This window comes from Perca fluviatilis, chromosome 13 (genome assembly GCF_010015445.1).
Source record: "Perca fluviatilis chromosome 13, GENO_Pfluv_1.0, whole genome shotgun sequence".
Lineage (NCBI taxonomy): Eukaryota > Metazoa > Chordata > Actinopteri > Perciformes > Percidae > Perca > Perca fluviatilis.
The window spans coordinates 17,389,517-17,413,335 of NC_053124.1; the positions used below are offsets into that span (position 1 = coordinate 17,389,517).

The window sequence follows — 23,819 nt, forward strand, 5'->3', positions numbered from 1 at the left end:
TTGAGAATGTACACTAGTGCTACTTTGGGTTTAGTGAGGGTAAGTGTGGGCAGGCAGAGGGAACCCCAGAGAGAGAGAGAGAGAGAGAGAGAGAGAGAGAGAGAGAGAGAGAGAGAGAGAGAGAGAGAGAGAGAGAGAGAGAGAGAGAGAGAGAGAGAGAGAGAGAGAGAGAGAGAGAGAGAGAGAGAGAGACCTAAAGGACTACAGTCCACAAATGTTTTTAAACTTTAAGATATAAGGGCCCAAGTGACAAGAGAGAAGTGTAGAGCTTAGAGTTGCTAAGCCACACCTCTCTTTTTAAGTATAAACTCCTCCTCTCTTAATAGTCATTTTTTTCTGTGCTACTGCAGACAAAAGGTTCTCGTTTTTCTATTTTTCTACGTAGGTAAGTATAAGGGTTTGTGCATCCGAAATTTTGACAAAATTATAGCAAACCATACGTAACAAAATTATTTAAAAAAAGAACAAAAACAGAAGACTGGTACAAGAAATGAAATGGTAGAGTCCTAAGCTATCCCACAAAAAAGGGAAGTAACCACTTCCTCTAAATTAAACTCATATCTACACGTTGGAAGGAAGATGAGTGGAAGGGTGGCAGGGTGGGCTAATGTCTCTAATATCTGCTCATTAATCTATCAATAATAATTGATAGATTTAACAAGCTGGTTAGCCGAAAGTAGGAAAGCATGGTTAGGAGGCTTAACCAGGTAGCAGCAGAACCAAGATGGAGGAAAAGAATCAGGACCATGTGGGGAGATCAGTGTATTGGCATTGACTTTGTTACTGCAAAAAGAAGGGGGGAGGGGGCACAGGGCATCTTTTCTTGTATGCAGATCAGAGAATTGGAGATAAGAGTACAACATATTGCATTAGTAACTGCGGTGGCATTCAGGGCATCGGCCGCATTAGTTACTGCTCTACAGGTTGGTTGGTGGGAAGGCGTTCTTCACGTTAGTTACTGCAACATGAAGCCTTGGCTGGCTGGGCAGCTTCTGTCAGGTCCACTCCCCGGTTCCGCCCGCTATTGGCTCCTGCAGCCTGAGGCTCACTCTTCGGCAATCTCTTTGCTGAAGGGAAAAAAAACAAACCACAATGAACAACAATAAAAGCAATATATAATATAAATCATATCAAATACCAGTAGGAATAATACAGTTGGCTCTGGCACCTGTCTATCTATCTATCTACCTATCTGCACCACTCTACAAATACACTGGCAAAATCTATGAATAAAGTGTTAAGAATTACCCACCAATAGCCATAAATATCTCATTCACATTCATAGATGTCTTGGCTGACGTCTCCATAAAAAGTAAGCTGTTGTCATCTGCGTAGGACTGGGCGTCCTGTCAACACAATGTAAACACCATCAGTTTTCCATATGCCCTCACACATGCATGCATTCAGGGACCACAAATGACAATTAGATGTGGTATCGAGACTGCAAGTCCTTGCAGTGAAGAATAATGGAACGGATCACTTGTCGTGTATGTTTTGGATATAATAACATATAAACAAAACCAAGATAGCCATGAGAAGAAGGTGGTCAGTATTCCCAGGAAATGCGAAACTAAGAGTAAGACACAGTTTGATTGTTTGCTCTGACCTGGAAGTCGACAGCTCTCTTGCTGGCTAGGTCAGCCTTGTTGCCTGACAAAGCAATGACTATATTAGGGCTAGCTTGTCTTTGCAGCTCCTTCACCCAGTTCTTTGCCCTTGCAAAGGACTCCTACAAATAGAAAAAAAATTGTGCGATCTGTCAGTGCCTTCATTTGATCAGTAACATCAAAAGATATTTCCTTTCAAAAACCACACATTTTCATGTCATGTTTTACACTTCTGAAGGAATCTGACATTTTGAAGACATGCTGTAAAATAGTATAAAGAACTTAGTCAGGGGTGAATGAACGTGCCTCGTTTGTGATGTCATAGACCACGATGGCGGCCTGTGCTCCTCTGTAATACATGGGTGCCAAACTGTGGTAACGTTCCTGACCTGCGGTGTCCCAGATTTCAAACTTTACTGTTGTGTCATCTAGACACACTGTCTGGGTGAGAAATGCAGCTGAAATGAAAGAATAAGGCAAGAGATAATCAACATTTACACCAAAACAATACTTTTTTATAATACCATGTAAACAATGCAAGTCATATGTATATGAAAACAAACCATTGTCAATTTTTTCATTATGTGAGACAAACAATTTACATGCTATGTCCCAAATGTGGCAGTGATTCTGACTACAAAACAAAATGGTACACTTCTCCAAATTCTTTTTATTCTAGAGCTTGGAAAGTCTTATCTTATGGCGCTGTTCTGACAGTAGCAAAGCACCCAATTGGCTGTAAGAAAGTGCACCTTCCCTTTAATTCACGTCATTGGGTATTAACCAACTGGCATCTCGTGAAAAATAGCTGGGTTTGTTGACATGAAGCTCACCTCCTATCGTGCTCTCCTGGAATTCATGGAACTGACCCTTGACGAAGCGGAGCACTAAGCTGGACTTCCCAACCGCTGACTCCCCCAACAGTACCAGCTTAAACTGACAGATCTTGTTCCCTGCATTGGGTCCATTGGGTCTCGTAGCTCCTCCCCGATTGGCCATGACCTAGTCAGATCCCCCGGTGCCCTGTGTGCCAAACCTCACTATCAGGACTTCTGCTGCAAGACGCAAAGAACAAATGGCTTTACTAAGTATCAACGAGAAATAAACATGTGTTGAGCTCAGAATAAAAGTTGCAGATATAAAACAAAAACAATGACTAACATCGGCCGATACCAATGCGATTGCCAATATATCATGCATCCCTACTACTGAGAGTAATAACTTTGTGCAAGCAGTTAGTGGTGGTTTTAAGTAATAGGTAATATCCAAAGGGATTTAGAGATATAGAACTTGATCTGCCAAAGGGTGACATGTATAAAATGCATTAAAACTTTTAACACCGTAAAAAAAAAGTCTGTTCTACTTCTGTGTAAGTGAACAGGGTGCAGACTATGTTACTCAAACTGTGGAATATACATCACGTTTAAGATGTGACCTTTTCCCTGGCTTGTCCTAATGAACTTGTGATATTGGGCATTTCTAGAATTCTGAACGATATTGGTAGAAAAATAACTTAAACATTAGCCCTTCTGATGCAATTCAACAAGACTTAACACATATATAATAATAAATGGGTGTACATATGTAATCTGCCAAATAAGAGAAGTGAGTATTTGTAGCTGATTTAGAATAAGATCAAGCTAAAAAAAAAATAGGAAGAGTCTTCAATGCCAAGCACAACCATGTAAAATGAAAACTAAATTAAAAAATAATCACAATCTAGAGCTGGACTGATACATAGACTGACAGAACTAATGGAAGTAATTAATATGGTGGCTCTACCTTATTACTATAGATCATTTGGTCAAGTCTTAATTTGTATTTTTCTAATATATCTATGTCATGTATAAGTATAAGAAACCAGTCCCATCACTGTAGTTTGAGATGATCTCTATTCTCTTATGAATGCATTTGAATAAACTTGTCTGGTCCCACCTGTCCCACTTGTGACAGTGCCAATCATGTCCACATTAAACAGCCAGTAAGTGAAAGTGATGCATTTTACACTCCTACTTTACATGTCAAATTCGAGCTTCAGCACATCATGCACTTTACAAGTTGTGCAATTTCAAATAAACAGCAGGCTTCTGCAGAACTTCCACAACAAGACTGCAGATATTTTTTTTAACACCCTTTACCTTTTGCCACTGCAAAAGGAGACAATGTGTGTAAAGTTATGAATTTCACCTTTGACAGCATTAAATAAGTTTACATTCAAATTATGCATTGAATAAATTAATATGTCAACAAAATGTAATTACAGTGCTGCTTACCATGCAATCGTTTCCTTCATTTTTGCATCTGTAAAATCATTTTCAAGTCATTTAAATTCACCCAATTCAGGCTATGCTGAAAGCACTTAAAACATGCAAAGCCTCATTTAAATATAACTATCATCGTTGACACAATTTTTCCACGGTTACAAACACAAGTAGACATTCCCTTGCCTTTATGAAAAAGAAAAGAAAGCCCATCACAACCACATACAGTAACATAAAGCAAAGGAAGCCTTGTCAAGGACCAGTTGAGTTTCACCCACCCACATTATTTGAGCATCTTACAACTACAAGAACCTCTGTATAGATACATGCCATGCATTCATGCATTGCTTAGTAACTTATTTAGGACTGAACTGCTGACTAATTTGTATACAACAGATGGCTGTTTTCAGGAGAATCACAGTCTATATGTCCGACTTGCATGGAGAATTTGTCCTGAGCATGATCTGTGGAATCTCCCAGGCTATTATGACTTCACTGTGCACCCCCACCACTCCCTTATCCAGGAGATACATATATTATGCTTACTAACAAAGATACAGATACCTTATCATACTCATATGCTCTCTAATGCAATAACTTATAATGGTTCTGTAAAAAAGCTATCTTTGTTAAGCATATTAGTGACATGTTTGTTAGCTGATATCGTTCTTTGAGAGGTGTTCATGGTCTCTATGGTGAATTTTCAGGCCACAGTTTAGCCTAAACCTGTGTGTGTAAAACCTTGACTTATGTTGCAATACCAATAATGGGGAATAAGACTGTCCTTTTGAATAAAAAGCTCTGGAACCCAAAGCCCATGAAAGTGACTAGTGAGGTCGTTCCAGAGGTAGTTAGCTAGGTCAGACATGTATGCTTATATTAACCAAGAACATTTGACAATAAATAGCAGGCAAGCAAGAAGAAAAGAAGCATGCATAAGAAACTGCTCCGTAAAAACAGTAACTGCGTTTACTCAGTCGCACGACAGGAACTGTCAACAAACGCTGCGCACTGCAATGCTCACAAAATATTTGAATTTGACTCTCGTTAGTTTACTGTAAACACAGTTGCTTAGCTGTAGTCATGTATCCGTTTTGATTTTAGAGGAGGACACCATTTTCCAAATTGTTTTTGTTGTCAAGCTAGTTAGCGTACTTGCTGTTAGCGACCATAGCTGGCCACCAGTAGCCTCCCAATCATTTTATGAAAAGAACATAAAACAACAGGCTCAGCTAACGTTAACTAAGCTAGCTACGTAAAACAAATACGATGGGTTAACAAGCTAGTCGTTGTATTGCTACACAACGACATCAAACTGAAATGCTATTCAGGTTGGACCAAGTTATTAACGTTAATGTTAGCCAACCCCTCAATTAACAAACACTTACATTAGCTTGCTAGCACTGTTAGACCTGATTCCATCAATCTAGCCGTTAGCTATCACAAAGTCAACCCTCATTCAGCTTGCTATACCATACATTACTAGCCACTTTGGCACCACATCAACACAGAAGAGTAACAGCTGGACACGGTAATATGTGATAAAGGCCTGTATTTCTGCATTCCCTTAGCTATCAAACATCACCGACATTAGCTAGAGGCAGCTAGCGACAGCGCTAGCTAACGTTAGTCCCCGATGAGCGTCAGGCTGTCAGCCAGCTGGAACCACAACTTGTCGATTCATGTCAAGTACACTACCTGAGAGCCAGACGAGGTTTTGAACTTCAAATACCACTGCTGTAGTATTTACACACGGAGCCCGGGACACTGTGGTGGGGTGGTGTTGGGGAACCAAAAAATAATTTCAACAATCCCGTCACGTCTCCTCCTTTCTTTCTTCTCGCAACTTCCCCTAGAACCAAAACACAAACAAGCTCTTCCGCCCCCCGTGCCACGTCACACAGCACACAGCAAGGCTGCCCTACAAAAAGGAGTTTCTCATCCAATTAGCTAATGTCACCAATAAAACTAAAGACGTTTTAATGGCAGGCCTAATTTAAGTTGCCTAATACAACTATTCCATTAAATATTATTATGGGCTTACTGTATAGTCTACATTATCATTGGTCAATATTTGCATAAATTTTTTGAATATATTGTAAACGTAGCCTATACTGTATATTTAGATAATATTGCGTTGGTAAACAGCCACATTTTATATTTATAAATATAGCCAAGGAACAATATAAGCTAGATCCCTTAATGCCGTTTGTATAAAAGGAACATAACTGAAGCAGGTGGGAGACAAAAAGCATGGTGTGTCCATAAACAGAGATCAATATTTGTAGATATGGCCAGTTTTGTTACGTTATAACCATGCAACTGGTCTCAACCACCTCTTCGGCTTGGCTTTGAGAAGGTTATTTTGATGAAATATATAAAAAATAAAAAAAACTCTGGGGGATGTTCCATTAAGGTTCCCAGAAGGTTATTCTTGAAAAAACACAAGACAACCTCCGGGGACGTTGCCTGAAGATGACATAAAACGTTTAGAGAACCTCTAGCATTAAAGGTTCCCAGACAGTTATATTTGTAAAGCTTAAACGTGCAGTGTAGTCAATTTACAAATTTAATAGTATAGTATAGGCCTACAGGAATACGTTATAATAGTTAGGCATGTGGCCCATACTGCTATAGGCCAGAGACAATGAACACTGAAGGGTATAACCCCTGAATATAGCAGTATGGATATTTGCAATAGCCTGAAATGTATTATTATAGGCCTACATAAAAACATAAAACAGTGCTAATTCCGGAATAGTTTATCGAGTGACTGTGACTCAGCGTGTGTAAAAAAGTACATAGTGAAGTCTTAGAAAGCTGCGCGAAAGCTATTGCGAGGTCGAAGGCTCCGTTTATCATTTTATGAACTTTGATTTATGTTAAACTTTCGACCTATTAGGGTGATGAGAACACTGGTTGGGAAACTGTGATTAAAAGAATAGGAGGGAATAGCGATGTGATGTCTGAGCAACTATAAGACACAGAGAAAAGGGGAAGCGTCAGCATTTTGTCACAGCTGCATGTCACAGCTGCATGGTCACATAATCTAAAACATTGATTAGCCTACATGACTAAAGGCCCCTGTATCTAGAACAACGTGTTCTCTCACTGGTCTAAGATAAGATCCTGCTTGAAATGTATCACATGGTTTGAATAAATATTTACGCAAATGGAAAGGATGCTTTGAATGAACACCCATATTACAGCTGGCAGCAGTCAGAAGATACCTGTAGTATACTAAATAGCCAAGAGGAGGCGGCATAGCAAGCTTAATCTCGGAGTTTAGCTAAGAGAAGAAGAAGCAAGCTCCGCCCTCCTCCGTCGTCTCTTCCGGTCACGGCCATATCGGCACGCTTTATTTATTGTGGAATAGATATTTATATCTCTTTTCAGTGATGTGGCCAATGTTATGACAGGGACATCATAACACGTTGTTTATTTAACGCGTGTCAGTTTAGTATAGCTCGCAAAGATCACCGCTGAACAAAGTGAGCAGCATCCAGTCATGGAGGATGAGATAGTGGAAACACCAGAGGAGCAGCTGGCAAAGCAGCACCGCAAGGAAAAGAAAGATATGCAAGGTAGGTAACCTCAACTGTTTCTCTGCATCTCAGGTTTTGTTTTAATATCTTGGAATTTAGCACAATCAATGTCATATCACAGGAGAAAATTGCTATGATAGTGTTACCATTCTTAGGTATTTGCCAGTCCATGTGTCACTAGCTCACAATGATTGGAGTTTTAAGGGTAAAATTCACAGTGAATGATAGAGGGTAGAAAACAGCTGCTGTACAGATCTCCGTGAATCTTAATGGGCTGAAACTTTTAAGCTTCTTATGCCCGTCACCTGAGCTCCAGTCGTTGATGCCATGTTTTTCATCACCTGTCAAAGGCAAAATAAAAGCTGTGACATCACAGATTTGGGCGTGGCCAAATCTGTGATGTCACAGCCATGTTATGTATGCTAAACTATTTTGGAAAAAGGTGCAGCAGCAGTTTTCTGCCAGACTGCCACATATGATTGCTGTATTCAAGAAATATTTTTATCTTGATGTCTTTAACCAATAAACTTACATTGAGGTACATTAATACGATCTGTGAGTGTGTTCTTCTTCATGTTGATCATCCTGGCCATCTAACTTATTTTTAACCTTTCCGAAACAACATTCAGCATCAGCCGAGTGTGAGCTCTATTCTGTTTTTAGTGTGTGTAGGCTTTATTGAAGTGTTGCTTTGTCAGACAGTCTGCTCTTGTGCTTCATTTTCAGCTAAAATTCAGAGCATGAAAAATGCAATCCCCAAAAATGACAAGAAAAGGAGGAAACAGATGACAGAGGAGATAGCAAAAATAGAAGCTGACCTCAGCCAGAAACATGAGGAGGAATTGAGGCAACTCAAATCTACCAACGACCCAGAGGTAGATGTCCTCATTCAGACAACTGACAAATCTCCTGTCTATGCATTAAGATTTTACATCCTAAAACATGGCTGCCTAATTGCTGCTGTATTGAAATTTCACATAGTTTTATTTAATCGGTTGGGAGGTACATTGTAAAATAAGCAAATGTGTACTGCACAGAATGCATTTTTTCATATTTGCATCTCATTATTCATGCTTATATGAAGTCTATTAGATAAACATCAATGTGCAACATAACCAAGGCTCTCCTCACTCAATCTTAAAAGGTGGAAGAGGTGTTAAATGGAGTGGAGACCATGAAGATGGAGGGTGGTGAAGAAGAAAAAGGAGAGGAGGCCAAACAGCCACGTTTAACCAAAGCCCAGAAGAGAAGGGTGAGATAACCGGTCTCATGTCAAATAGGACCGTTTTAACCTCTGTTTACCCACAGCAATCTAAGAAGCACACATCAGGCTAATAATCTATCATATTTATTTACTATAACTCCCATTCACAAAACATACCACTCTGAATAATAAACAAATGTCAGTACCTATATAGCAGGTTATTCGGTAGTAATATAGCAGATTATTAGGTAGTTTAATCAACCATCTGTTTGCTTTCCTTTTTAATGTTGTTTCAGCCATGGTTTCAAATAATAATCAAATTAATTTTATTCAAATGACCCTCTCTAGGACAAGAAGGCAGCCGAGGAGAAGGAGAGGGAGAGCAGGATAGCAGAGGCTGAGGTGCAAAATCTGCAGGGTGTGAGGCACCAGGAGGGTTTGAAGCTGGCTCAGAAACTGTCCCAGCAACAGCTTCAGATCAAGGAGATCTCTTCTGATGGCCACTGCATGTACCGTGCCATTGAAGACCAGCTGGCACAGCGATCAAAGGTACATATTTTCATAGTATTATAGCTCTGTAGCTGTATTTTGAATACCTAATCAGAAATGTGATAAGAAAAAGTCTACACTCCTTGCCACTGCACTGTCCAGAGTTGCTACAATTGAAAATGGCACAATGCTGCTCTGACAAACTTTCAACAAAGTTCATACATATGTTATTCCTAATGTTCATACACATAATCTATTCGGTTTGTTCTAGTCAGGGTTAATCATGAGTGTGAAAGAACTGCGGTCCCGCACTGCTGAGTACATGAGAGGCCATGCTGATGACTTCCTGCCTTTCCTCACCAACCCCAACACTGGGGACATGTACACAGCAGGTAACACTTAGATCTTTGTTTAGGTTTTCAGAAACAATTTGTCATAAGTATGAGTACATTAAAGACCAAAAATATTCGATATGACATGTTATGTTTTAGAAAGTAACTATGAGTATGCCCAGTATTCATGCAAGTGTTTGTGTGCGTTTTGGTTTCCAGATGAGTTTGAGAAATACTGCAGTGACGCGGAGCACACAGCAGCTTGGGGTGGACAACTGGAAGTGAGTTGTTAAAAGTTATGTCACAGATGCACTGTGCTGTTGCTCTTTTCAATAATTGTTTTCTTTTTCATGCATGTCTTTTCCCTAACAGTTGAAAGCTTTGACCCAGGTTCTTCAATTGCCAATGGAAGTGATCCAGGCCGACTCCCCGACTATAAAAATTGGGGAGGAATTTGATAGTGAATCCATCATCACCCTCGTGTACGTTCTGTATATGTTGTTGTTTGTCTGGGATTCAGGTGGCATTAGCATAATTATTAAAATATATACAGTTAAATTAGAAGGAAAATGTATAATTATGTAGTTGTTCATGAAGGACATAATGGATTGTTTTGGACTCTCTTGTAACCGCACATAAATATGAAAAAATGTTATGACATCATGGCTATCACACAGCACACTAAAGCCGATGTAGACAGACAAACCTGTATAACTCTAATCTATGCATTGACTATATTAAATGACACATTCTAAAAAAGTTTTCTTTTTAAGAATTTGGAAAGGTTTACCTCAGAACTCTTGACTCACAGAATATATTTTCCCATTGCAGCTATATGCGTCATGCCTATGGACTAGGAGAGCACTACAATTCTGTGGAGCGGCTAAAGGACCCAGCCACTGCAGAGGACAGCTGAGAGGCAGCTCAGTCTTGGTGTGACATAAACCAATGTGTGTAATGCAGAGTGTGTTCAGACCACCAAGGGCCCTAAATACAGACACCCTCCCTTAATTGAAGACATTGTTAAGCTGAGGTTAACAGATAATGTTGCTGTTTTCAGAATGGGAGAGTGAAATCTAGTTCTGACAACTGTATCATTGTGCTTTTGAAAAATATAACATAGAAAGGAAATGTGTTAATGATTGTACATTGGACACCCTTTGTCTATTCCAATGACCCCCAGGTTTCACTTCAGCCCATTTTGGGAAGCAGTGGTATACCATATACTGTTTATCCAAAATGTCACTCCAAATGTCAACAGAGTCACTGAGGGGTTGATGAACTCTTGTAGTGTTCTTAGAATAAATTGAATTGTGGAACTTCTAAATCATATTAATGTTACATAAACACATACAATACTAATAAAGGGGGTGTCACTTTTATTTTTTTTAAATATTTCTGATGAGTAAATATTCTTTGATTTTACATGAATACTGTAGTTTTCAACATGAGACTCTTGAGAGATGACCATTTTATTTCTTTCAATTAAGGGATTATCAGGCGGAACGTGCACATCCATTAATTCTTTGCAGGTGTTTAGCAACAATTATCTGTACAAAAAGATGAAGCTACGCTACTGACTCAATTTGTCCCAATTCTTTTAGTCTAGAGAAGACGGTCATTATACTTTGACCACAAATGGTCTCCCTCAGGATGCTTAAACTTAATAAATAGTTCAAAAATATGTCTGCCTATGGTAATACAATAAGGGAAAAGGGCATAGAAAGAACATAAACATAACAGTTATTAAAAAAAGATGAAATATAACAGAATGCATCACATGAAGAAAACCCACTGAATAATAAAAAATAAAAGTTAAAAATATTAAAATCAGTAGGCCTACCTATATTTGCAGAACACACATATACATCAATACCATTGATTGACATATATATCAATACACTGCAGTCTGCAGCGGCATCGGGCATCAAAAGGTCTCCATTTTTTTCTACTCTGTTCTTGGGGATTTTGATTTATCAACACACTGAAGCACGTGGACACATTCCTGCTATGCTTAGCTGTCACCACTAGAGGCCGCGACTTCCTTAAAGCAAATCGATCGTCAAAAAGCGTCTTGTCGCCATAGAAACTTAAATGTGAGTGCTTGGCGTTGTTTTTTTTAAATTTTTTTAGAAATGACGGAGTCAGTGGTGAGAGCTTTGTATGGTCAAGCAGCTTCTTTAAATTTGAGTTCGAAGAAAATAAAGGCCGTTCCTAAGTGTGTTTCCAGATTACCGAACCTGTCAGTTCTCCTGCTGAACAACAACTCCATCAGCGCCCTGCCTGCCGAGCTGCTCTCTCTACAACATGTGAGTCTGCTCCGTTTGTTTGAGCTCATCTCTGTTTGCTGGAAATGTTCCAGGACAACTCTTTAAATGTTTTACACACCACGCAGATTTGTGATTAAATACTTTTCGTGTTGCAAATGCCTGCAAGCTGGCTGAGCTGAATTTGGGAAATAATGCCTTGAAGGAGCTTCCCGCTGTTTTGGGCCATCTGGAGTCCTTGAAGAAACTGTATCTGTTCGGCAACCAAATTACAGTAGTGCCACCTGATGTGATAGGTAAGTTCACACTGTTCTGCATGATTAGCACCTCGGAAGATTTGTTAAGAAAACAATGCTAAAATGATTGACATTTATATTTTACAGATGGCTTACGGAACCTTGTTGTGCTCAATCTGAACCACAACCAGATTCAAAGACTTCCACCAGAGATTAAAAGGTACATTTATGGCACCATGGTATCCAACATCTTCATACCATTATTCATAATAGGCTCCAAAGATGACCAACGATTTAGGCTAAATTATTTCTTTTGTTGACTGATAAACTTGTTTTCATCTCTCTCTCTCTCTCTCTCTCTCTCTCTCTCTCTCTCTCTCTCTCTCTCTTTCTTTCTTTCTCAAGAAATTGTCCAATGAAGGTCACAAAGGGGTTACGAATAATGTATTTCTGTGTTAAAAACACAAATGCAAACCTGTCTTTTCCATTAGTTTGAGTAGGCTTCGACATCTCAGTGTGCTGGACAATAAGCTGGAAGAGGTCCCTGTTGAGTTGGGTCATCTCACCATGTTGTCTGAGATAAACTTCACTTCCAATAATTTGTCCTGGCTACCTCAGCAGCTATGTCAGTGTAAAGAACTAACTAAGTTGCATGTAGCCAGAAACAAGCTGACCAGCCTACCAGAGGTGGGTATTTGTGGATGTGATTTAAAAAAAAAAAATTAACGGTACAATATGTCAGCTACATAATTAAAGTGATGGTTCGGAGTAATTTACCCTAGGGTCCTTTGCACCATGACCTCGAGCCAAACACCCCCCCAGAAGCTTTTTTCACCTGGGTCTAACATTGGGCGAGTTAGCGTAGAGTAGCGTTAGCCGCTGAATAGCTTAGCGCGGGGCTAATGGACCCACGTTTGTATCTCTTAAATGACCCCACTAATAATGCCCGAAATGATACCAAAGGTCTACACTAGTATATATAGGTTATGCACTCATAAAACGATGGATTGTAAAGTTTGTAAGTACACCAGAAGTTTATGTAAATAACACTTGCCTGCTGGCTTCTGCTCTCTGCTGCTGCTGTTGCTGCTGTGAGACGAGTGCTTAGGGGTCGTCTACAAATTACAACACCGAAAAGAGATGCAACAAAAATATTTTTTAATTTAACTTATTTTTTAAAGTGCTGTAATATAACTAGCAGGAGACTAATTGAGGTATGTTTGGAGACATTACCTTATTTAATCATTAAATTAATACATATTTTTGTTGTATCTCTTTTCGGTGTAGTAATTTGTAGACAGCCCTAAGCACTCGTCTAACTGCAGGTAGCAGCAGCAGCAGCAGCAGCAACAGAGAGCAGGCAAGTGTTCATAAACTTCTGGTGTACTTACAAACTTAACAATCCATCGTTTTATGAGAGCATAACCTATTTGTACTAGTGTAGACCTTTGGTATCATTTCGGGCATTATTAGTGGGGTCATTTACGAGATACAAACGTGGGTCCATTAGCCCTTGCGCTAAGCTATTCAGCGGCTAACGCTACTCTACGCTAACTGCCCAATATTAGACCCAGGTGAAAAAAGCTTCTGGGGGGGTGTTTGGCTCGAGGTCATGGTGCAAAGGACCCTAGGGTAAATTACTCCGAACCATCACTTTAAACGCTTACCTTACATTTCACCCAGGGAATGGGGGCACTGGCAAAACTCCAAGTTCTGGATGTGGCTGGGAACAAGTTGTTCATGTTCCCTGTTGAGGTACAGTATACAGTGTTAGGTAATGCAGCAGCACAATGCTGTGCCATAGTGACATCTACAAGATATGGAATAAGGTCACTGTATGACGCTGGACATTGCTCTGTGTAGTTTCACCTGCTGTCCCTGAAGGAGCTTTACTATGAAGGCAACAGGTTTGTGCGCTGTGAGCCCATGTCGTCAGTGCAGGATGTGGAGGTGCTTACGTTAAAGGTAAAGTGTCACTGAAGTACAGCAGACAGAACACTTTCCGTAATTGTAAGTTATCTCACAATATGTCTGTGTGTTTATTCAGCAACACTGGATTATTCTGGTTTCATCTTTGTTTCTCAGGAACTGGTTGCCAGATTTGTCTTGCGGGAGGACAGGAACAGGTCCTCTCTGGTCCACAGGATGCTTCCCCACTACCCACTCCTGACTGCCTTGTTGGCCAATGGCAGCTGTTGTGCGGTCTGCCTGGACCCCTTCCTCACCACCTGGCTGGAGTGTGTACATTTTATCAATCTGAAGAAGGTTGGTTGAATGTTTTTGCCCAAATTTCATTGCATTATATTATTGTGTAAAAAGATTCGGATAAATACAGGATTTAGGATGAATATGTAGTGTCTCACATAGTAATTAAATGTGCGTTGTCATGTTTTATATGTGTTACAGGACATGAAAATGAGAAGTTCGCAGACTATTCCAGTGCGTGCCCTTCTTTGTTCATACAAATGCTTTAATACAGATGGACACTCCTACTATGGTGTTGCTACAAGATAAATACAAGTTCATTAAAAAGGTACTATACATGATCGCAATCACCATCCCGTATCATTTTTTTTTTTTTCAGTAAAACCAGAAGAGGTTGTAATTATTATTAACCTCTTTGTAATTATTATTAACCTCTTTGTAATTATTATTAACCTCTTTGTAATTATTATTAACCTCTTTGCTAAAACTGTGGACACAGATCTGTTAATACACACATTTAACAACAGACTTTGCCAAGATAATACATTTATGGCAGTAGTAAGATGTGTTGTGGTAGATTATTAATATGGTGCTATGATTTCAGTAGGTGAGGTTTTTGTCCTTCAAACATCTCACAGATGCCATTTGACTCTGTGGTCACTAGATGGCATCCAATGAACATAGAACATTTTTGATCTAGTCGGCTCCTGCTTTAACACTTATAGTAACTAAACTAAAAGCATGTAGAATATATTTATGCTGTATGCCAACAACAGCTTTCATACAATTCTCAATAATGGTAAAACACTGCAACAGCTGGATACCAGATACATGGTGGCTTTGCTACAACGGTTTTTCTTCCCATTGGTCTGTCAGTGCAGGTATGTAATATCTAACTGGCAACCCTGTTGCTACTTTCACCATGTTTGTTTAACATGAAGCCTACATGGAGGCTCAACCATTACAATTACATTTTATTTTAAAGTATTGTCTTTTCTACTGTGTTTTACTGACAGGTGTTTGTATTATTTTGTCCACCTCATGTATATCAATGAGGGTAGGCTAAATAATGGAAACACCTCTCTGTATAATGCAATACCGATTTACAGCATCATAAACTACAGCCCCAAAATGATCATAATGTTGAATTATAATACTCTTTAAAACAGTTATAACAAAAACTGAACACTTTAACTACATACAGTAAGCAAAGGATTTATTGCAGGACTGTTGAATTAGACTGTATTAGTTGTAGCTAGGTGTATCTAATACACTGGTGTATAGACCTAGTATAGTTACACATGCTGACAAAATTCTAGTAATACCGGACTGAAAATGTTACAAGCATATATCACCTACACATATTTTGTCTATGTAAATCTAGTGGGATTCTAATCCCTTATCAGCGCTGATCAAGTTGTACTGAGACTTCATAGTTGCCTTAATCTCTATCTCTGTCCCCTGCCAGTGGCATCGGTTCCAACCTGCTAGGAGAGAGAGGGCGAGAGAGAGAGAGCGAGAGAGAGAAAGAGAGAGAAAGAGAGAGCGAGAGCGAGAGAGAGAAAGAGAGAGCGAGACTTAATTTCTAGCAAATTAATTTCCCATCCACGCCTCCAGAGCTAGCTCGTTCGCTGGCTGCTGCGGCCGCTGCTGCGTGTGTCTACTGAGTCGGAGCCTCATGCATAAGGCATCAGGTTTAATTGCAAACCCAGAAACTAATGACTTTGGACTGGTTAACAGCAGGGGAGCCATACATCTCGAGCAAACTGAATGAAAAATCAGCTCAGAGGAGAGAAAAAAAGGAGCCTAGCCCCTAATTGATGAATAATTGAAGCGGCGAGCTACAGGGCATAATTGTGACATTTTGTTTCAATCAATTTCCAAGTGGTGTGGGCGAAAGTGCACTTAAAGGGAAAAGGCAATGACAATGAATGAGAAAGAAAAAGAGAGATAGAGAGCGTGGTTGGTGATGGAATGGACATTGGGTCTTCAGTCATTGCAGTGACATTTGCTGGGGCAAAAAGACCAGAGTTATTCAAAACACAAAATTACTTTTCTCTCTTATCTCCATCTCACTTTGTAGGCTTTTTGCCAAACTCCTGTTATGCCACTTTTTCTCTCCCAGCAAATTAATCCATATCCTTTTAAAAAATTTTGTTCATGTTCACTTACCTTACAAAGTCAGTTTTAAAGCTACTGTCCATTTACAGCACAGAACAACTAAAGTGAGGCTGCCATCTGTTTAAGTGGATGTGAATTCCTTTTCCAGTCAGCTTAGTTAGTTTACTGTATACTCAATTAGACTATGAAAGCATTTAGCCAAGTCAGCCAGTGTGGTGGAAATAAACACCACACCAGTCTGTCTTGGCCTCGTTGACATGGCCTTGGGGTCAGGCAGACAAAGAGAAGCAGTCAGGGATACTGGGGCACAGCAACATCTGAGCTAATGCATTTGCCCTACATACTATGGACTTTGGTTTCATTTTCAATAAAGATTCAATTAAATATGACTATAATGTATATTTGCAATATGCAGCCCATCAATGCTTGATGCAAAAACTGAAATAATTCTGTCATTCACATTGTCTCCAGCATTTGACAGCAGGACCAAGTATCAACAGAGTATATAGGATCATCTCAAGATTAAATACCCTTACTCACTTTCTTGCAGAGAGTTGTATGAGATGTATGTACAGGTGCTGGTAGGTAGATTTTGTTACCTCCCACAGAGCCAGGCTAGCTGTTTCTCCGTTTCCAGTTTTTGTGCTAAGCTAAGCTAACCGGCTGCTGGCAGTAGTTTTATATTTACCATACAGACATAATTTTGGCAGTGATCTTTTCACCTAACTCCTGACAAGAAAGCGCACAAGTGTTTTTCCCAAAATCGTACACTATTTCTTTAATTCAAAATAACATTCAACGTTCTTTTAAAAATGTTACATTACCCCTGAATAATCACACTAGGTACCATCATATTGCCTATAAAATCCAACACTTGTTTATTATAAATACACAGTACTTTACAGGGAAAGTTTGCTTGGTTACATCACTACAGACTTTGCTCTCCTGCCTCTGGCACTGGAAGAGAGCTGTGTGTTCACACATTTACATTAAAACTTTTTAAAATCTTAATTACCATGACTAAGATTACACAGACACCGTTTTGTTCGAGGGTAAATTGTACCATAAATTATATATAATTTCACTAAATATTCACTAGATTTACATAATGACCTCACAAATTCCTAAATTGTTTTTAAGGGGTGTATGTAGGTCAGTCCATTCTGCTGGCACCATACTAATGGTTGAAAGACCAACGGTACGCGTCTTCTTGAATGCAGCAGATGTTGGGTCCTGAAGCAGTGGAGCAGCAGCATCAGCAGCACCACTAGCTCAGTGGCCCCGGGACTTGTTAGTCGGTCTGGTGTCTGGTGTCAAGTTTTATGCATGTATTCATACGTACTGTACACACAGGCTTCTTTAACACACTGCAGAAAAGCAAATACAAATCACTCCACCCACTCTGCATTGATGACACATCATCAAGATAATTCTGCCCCCATCGCTTTGTTTTCATCATGTCGCTTCACAAAACACATAGTCGCACCCCCCACATGTGCGCAGACACACTGTTTCCATATCACTGAGCTGTCCCTTATGATTGCCATATTCAGAGGGCCCTGTGTTTTTCTACAGAATATTTCTATAAAAAAATAAATTAAAAAAACACGCACAGCTTGATTGACATCTATGGAAATGAGGAGGCTGCATCCTCAAAGGAGACACCATACGGATGGGAGCAGCACACTGACGAGAGGCATCTACAAAAGGCGCTTGTAAATTCCTGACATGCCTAGCATATGTTAATGAGCCATTCTCTCGCTCTGATATAATTACTGCGAGGGGATATTGCCTTTGGTGTAAATATCTGTCTCGCATGGCATGGCTACCTCATGGGGGTGAAAAAAGTAAAGAATGACAGAGTAGCGGGTGCATACATTCTCATTTACCATTGGAAAATTCACTCAGGATGATATATTGGGGAGAAGGCACCTTGTATTTATTACATACCTCCTTTGTTAAACCGCTTTCTGCAGTCTTGTATCGTTTGAGGGTATTTAGTCTGTCTTGTCATTTGGAGCACTTACTTATAGGATGTCTTTAGAGGAGCCGATGGCTGCTTGAGCTCACATTGCATGTTGGAGCTAGAAAGTGATAGTTTAGCTAAAAACAGAACATAGGATGCTGGATGAAAGCTTTTACTGTAATGGATATGATGAAAATGTCTGTGTTTGCTGCTGAAGGACAAAAGGCGCCTTGTCTCTGTCCTTCTCTTCTTTGATTTTATATTCTACTCTCTGTATCATCAGATCTTAGTACTACATGTTAAGGCTTAATTTATCATTTGCATGGTTATCTGTGGTTGTCTATGAATCAACATTTTTATAGTATTACGTTTGTCTGTGCAACGGGTTCCATTGACAAACACTGCCCAGCATGATATCCCCACTGCAGCACTTTTACATGTATAGTCATTTTCAGAGATCCATCAAAGCCTAAATTGCGGTCTTCCCCTCAAAAAAATGATTCGACACTGGCCCACCCTGATTTCTACTCTCCTCGGGGCAACAGCAGTGGTGCTATTAAAATGAGTACATTGATTGCTGAATTAGGGGGCTTTTGACTGGAGAGAGAGAAAAACAGCCATTCGATAGAGAGCGGCAGTCCAGTGTCATAGCCAGGAGTGTGCACCACTCCAATCAGTAGAATCTATTGTCGTGCATCGCTGCCCATGACAGATCTTGGTATCGAGCCACTGGCAGAGTACCAAGGTATTGTCTGGTTGATGGCTGCACAATCAATTCTGTTGTGTTACTAATGGCTGTGGGCACTAGGGGGCAGTATGATTCTCTGGAGCAGATGAGGAGAGAGATGCACTGATGCACAGCACACTGAGATATGCCTGATGAATCTAAGAGATAAAGCAGCTAATAAAAGCAAGAACAATGAGGTGTTATTGGAATTCAAAGCTTAATTGAAATCTAAGCATGAAATCAGAGCATTTTAACTCATGTGTGACTATTAAATCTAAAACGTGCAACCAAATGTGAGAAAAGGTGAAAGTTTGCTTGCACCCATTGATGCATATCAATAGAAAAAGAGATGACAAAGACACCAGATGTACAAGACAATAACAGCACTGTCTCTTCATCACAATCAACACATTGAACAAAAGAGCATATTTGATATAGATTAAAAGATGGGAAAAATAATCTAGAAAAGAGATTTGAAGCATGGATACTATGAAAAGATTCTACAAAACAGCCACCCAGATGTACTAGTCTAATAACTCAGCTTCCTCCTAGTCTTTTTCTTTTTCACACCACAATATAATATATAAATAACAGTTGGAATACAAGCAAGTAAACTGTCTGTCCTTTGAGGTTACAAGGAAGCGATGCCATTACTGAGCCATCCCTCATTAGGGGGAGTTTTGAGACAAGAGCCTGGCCTGAGTTTTGCTGGCCGTTAGGCCAGCAACCTCTCTGGCAGTTCTGGGTCAGCACCAACCACACTGCGAAAACACCATTACCACGCTGCATTTGACGGAAAAAGAGACAAAAACAGTGCTGAAACGTCAAAAGAACAAATAAATCTTTAATCTTGAATGTCTATGAATCTTTTCTCGGGTTGGGTAATGACAGGGACCGTAGAGAGGGATGAATAATCTGTGTTTCTGCTTGTTTGGGAGAAAACGTTTATATATTAGGGGAACAAAACTGGATGGAAAATCAGCCTGGAAGAGATAGATGCTGCATTTTATCTTTTGATGTTACATGTGTGTTTTGATTGTGTGATATTCATTTCATTCATTTATTAGATTTTGATATTATTCCTTACACTGTAGTTGACTTCTCTATTGTAAAAAAATTCAAATCCTCTGACTCATATGTATGAGAGTATTTCATACTTTCTTATAGCTACCATATTTGATTAATTATTCAAAACAACCTGGCATATGAATTCAGCCTGTCAGATACACAGTGGCGCACCTGCTGAGTTGACCCTAAGAAGTCTTTCAGTTCCTGCTCCACTCTACTCCATCATCAGTATGATTGACGCCGCACAATCTCAAAACCCAGTTTGAGGTCAAGTGATGGCCACTGGAGCATGCCCAGTATAGCGGAGCAGCAGGCGGGTGGGACACCAGGTAGCAGCATCTGGTCTCCGGGTTTTTCTAGAACACACACTGCCTGTGGCGCTGCAGGCTTGGCTGGTCGAACATCTGTCTGCGATGTGCAGGCCGGCTGGATGAGCAGACCCACAACCCAACCAACCAGCCAAATGAGCGTCCTGCACAAGTGAACGTACTTCAGGAATATGTGGGTTAATATCTCTGTTCTCTCAATCCAATCTCTACTCATTCTACCCAGAGTCATGCTGTCATTGTTTGTTCTTTGTTCTGTAGCAATTCCTCCAGATAAAGACCACATCCTCTGTTAAGCAAATGTTTTTCCTCCAAATTCACAGTTCACAAAGTAGCTGTTGCCTCCAGTGACAACTAGAACATGTGCATATTTCAACCACGTATTTGTCTTTGTTGTTACAGTAAGATGTGTATAAAAAAGTCCTTTTTGCTCAGCTGTATTTTCTAACCTCTCTGGCCAATATGTATACTATTTCAAGCACACCTGCTATTGTAAACAGAGACATTAGGCTCGTTCGAGATGAGCCAGATCTGCGCAGAATTGATCATTGATTAGAAGTCAGAGAGACTAAATCCCTTCAGATTACAGATCATCTACAGTGTGTTGTTAATTAAAATCAGCAACAGATCGCATGTAGAGAATTTTGACAGCTACTCTGTCATAATAAAAACAACTGGAGACTGTGTACGAGCTGATATATGGGTCTGATATAATTTTATTAAATTGGACCAGTGCTTCTGTCACTTCCACAGGCGAGACGCAGTTCATCTCAAACGAGCCCATTGACACGAAGGAATTTCTTCAGCACAATGAACGTGGACAGACACTCGTTGCGTTCATATATAGTTGAGAGTGTATATTCTAACTTTTGTTTGTATGTACAATTGAACAAGAGTCTACAGCTACACTAGCAACTTTGCATTGAGCTAAAATAGGCCTGCAACTAATGATTATTTTCATTGTCCATTATTTTCTCGATTAATCGATTAGTTGTTTTGTCTATAAAATGTCCACAACTCAAAGAAATTTACTGTCACAGAGGAATGAAGACACTGGAAAATATCCACATTTAAGAAGCTGGAATCAGATGATTTTGACCTTCTTTTCATAAAAAAGAACTCAAACCGATTATCAAAATAGTTTATAGATTAATTTAATAGTTGACAACTAATTGATTAATCTTTGCAGTTCTGAGCTAAATGCTAACATGCTGATGTTTAGCATATATAATGTTCACAAACTATGCAAACATTTCCTAATTAGCATGTAACACAAGGTACAGTTGAGGCTGATGAAGAATCGCACAAAAATCAGGTCAGGGGATCGCTAACGTCAGCAGGATTCCTCCTCTGGGGACCATGAATGGCTGTACAAAATTTCATGGCAGTTTTTCAGATAACTGTTGAGATATTTTAGTCTCTGGACCAAAATGGTGGACTAACTGACAGATCGACAAAAACAAAGTGAAAGCTGCCCTCAGCTCACTCCACATGTTTTAAATACCACAATCATTTTTAATGGGCCTAACTCCCTGTCCATCATTTATATACAATTGACTTAAAATTCATAGGTTACAGCAGCGTAGGTAGAGAAAAGAGTTTATTATTTCTGTGTTCAGAATGACAAGGACCTGCTGTGAATCAAGAGGCAGCTATCGTAACCTTGCCAGGATAATTGAAGAAACTTTGCAGCCACTGTCACGTCAATCAAGCATTCATGTGCTGTCTCCCTGTGAAGAGAGGTAAACATTTCCAAGATAATTAGGAGAGTATTCAATTTGACAAAAGGCAACCGTTTGCATGCAGTTTTAATGAATCCAAAACAATCTGTATGGGACGTTGCTTTTGTTTAATTAGCACATAAAAAAGTAGTGCCATCAAGAGAAGCTACAATTACTTTTAACATTGAGGCGCAGTTGCATTTGTAGCTTATCAAATGCAAAATAATTTTTCCTGTTGCTATAATATTTTACCTGAGTAACGCCAATAGGAGTGAAAACAACAAAACATAACAGCACAACACTTCACACAGCTCAGACCAACAGAAAAGAGCAGCATGATGCATTGCGCCTGCTTGCCCCCTTCCAATCCAGCCTTGCCGACACCAGATGGCCGCCTCTCCCACAATGCCGTGCGGTCGCAGATGTCAACAGAAGAGGTGACAAACACTCTGCAGGTGTCTGTCCCTCTGCGTCTATGGTGTGTGTGCGTGTGTGTGTGTGTGTGTGTGTGTGCGCGACGGGACAAAAAGCATCTTTCTTGCAGCGAGAGGAGAGTGTAATTGATAGCAGAGGACAACCTGCAGGAAGGAAGTGCCATCATATGCTAAATGGATGGGTTGGCACAGACTGGCATAAACTGTTGGGACAGATGTAGTAGAAGTCAACATTATGGAATCTTATATTAGTATGTTGAGAGTTGAGAGAATGATCAGTGGGGCGTTGTGTCTGGTAAAAATCAACATTTTGTGCTTTCTTTTTTTAAGATAATTTTTTTGGGCATATTTGGCCTTTATTTTTATAGAACAGATGGAGACATGAAAGGGGAGAGAGAGAGAGAGGGGGAATGACATGCAGCAAAGGGCCGCAGGTCGGAGTTGAACCCCTGGCCGCTGCGTCAAGGAGTGAACCTCTATAAGGGCGCACACTCTACCAAGTGAGTTACCCAGGCGAGTTTTGTGCTTTCTAATGTAGTGCCTTAAAAATATTATAGTCTTTGTAGCATCCATAACAGTGCAAATATATCATGTATCACTGCATTACTTCATGCTGCAATGTAACAGTGCTTTTGGCTGCACTCTGCAATCTGTTCCTTTTTCCCTGTGTGTTGGCCAGGCCAGGTGTGGTGGTTGGCAGGGGCTAGCAAAGCCAGGTGAGCAAGCTGCTGGCCAGGTGCCCTCCAGAGACTCACTAGACTGACCAGATACCAGATGGCTGTGGAGCACCAGCAGGCAGGCAAGTACACCAACACATGAGAACACACACAGATACTCATGCAAGTGGACCGCTTCTCGCACATGCTTTATAAAAATCCCCCGCCAAAAACCCCCCCCCCCCCCCCCCCCAAAAAAAAAAATCATTATGCCCCCCCCCCCCCCCCCTCTTTTTTTTTTTAAATTTTTTTTTTTTTTTTTTTTTTTGTGTGCCCCCCCCCCCCCCGCCCTGGTCCCCCCCCCCCCCCCCCCCCCCCCCCCCCCCCCCCCCCCCCCCCCCCACCCCCCCCCCCACACCCTCCATTTCCCACTATTTTGTTTTTTTTTTTTTTTTTTTTTGTTTTTTTTTTTTTTCTTTTTTTTTTATTTTTATTTTTTTTTTTTTTAATATTTATAATTAAAATTACTCCAAAACACAAAAAAAAAAAAAAAAAAAAATTACGCTTTTCTGAAAATATATCTGAAACAATCTTTTAACAACTGAGCTTTAAGTGGATAACTATGCTATACTGTGTGAAAGGATCTAATGTGGA

General features: G+C 40.0%; 3 protein-coding genes across 7 annotated transcripts; 2 read left to right on the forward strand and 1 right to left on the reverse strand.

Moving 5' to 3' along the window:
• Positions 1 to 744: 744 nt before the first annotated feature.
• Positions 745 to 5,743, reverse strand: rab5aa (RAB5A, member RAS oncogene family, a). Of its 4 annotated transcripts, none has more exons than XM_039820168.1 (7): positions 5,567 to 5,743; positions 3,881 to 3,908; positions 2,441 to 2,630; positions 1,914 to 2,065; positions 1,607 to 1,729; positions 1,253 to 1,346; positions 745 to 1,067 (listed from the first exon to the last, which is right to left on the reverse strand). In XM_039820168.1, the coding sequence occupies exons 3-7, from the start codon at positions 2,604 to 2,606 to the stop codon at positions 952 to 954; spliced, it is 651 nt and encodes a 216-aa protein (XP_039676102.1). In that variant the 5' UTR covers positions 2,607 to 2,630; positions 3,881 to 3,908; positions 5,567 to 5,743; the 3' UTR covers positions 745 to 951. The 4 variants fall into 4 exon arrangements, with proteins under 4 accessions (XP_039676102.1, XP_039676100.1, XP_039676101.1 ...); XM_039820166.1 differs by having other exon boundaries at positions 2,441 to 2,662; positions 5,567 to 5,742; XM_039820167.1 differs by lacking the exon at positions 3,881 to 3,908.
• A 1,433-nt stretch (positions 5,744 to 7,176) lies between these two features.
• On the forward strand, positions 7,177 to 10,439 carry otud6b (OTU deubiquitinase 6B). Its single transcript, XM_039820172.1, has 8 exons — positions 7,177 to 7,452; positions 8,140 to 8,288; positions 8,558 to 8,665; positions 8,966 to 9,166; positions 9,378 to 9,498; positions 9,658 to 9,719; positions 9,811 to 9,920; positions 10,270 to 10,439. Exons 1-8 carry the CDS (start codon positions 7,377 to 7,379, stop codon positions 10,352 to 10,354), a joined length of 912 nt encoding a protein of 303 aa, XP_039676106.1. The 5' UTR covers positions 7,177 to 7,376; the 3' UTR covers positions 10,355 to 10,439.
• Positions 10,440 to 11,479: 1,040 nt separating this feature from the next.
• lrrc69 (leucine rich repeat containing 69) lies at positions 11,480 to 14,499 on the forward strand. Of its 2 annotated transcripts, none has more exons than XM_039820170.1 (8): positions 11,480 to 11,747; positions 11,911 to 12,001; positions 12,089 to 12,161; positions 12,433 to 12,628; positions 13,625 to 13,696; positions 13,805 to 13,906; positions 14,027 to 14,206; positions 14,348 to 14,499. In XM_039820170.1, exons 1-8 carry the CDS (start codon positions 11,574 to 11,576, stop codon positions 14,453 to 14,455), a joined length of 996 nt encoding a protein of 331 aa, XP_039676104.1. In that variant the 5' UTR covers positions 11,480 to 11,573; the 3' UTR covers positions 14,456 to 14,499. The 2 variants fall into 2 exon arrangements, with proteins under 2 accessions (XP_039676104.1, XP_039676103.1); XM_039820169.1 differs by having other exon boundaries at positions 11,482 to 11,747; positions 11,875 to 12,001.
• The last annotated feature ends 9,320 nt before the right edge of the window (positions 14,500 to 23,819 follow it).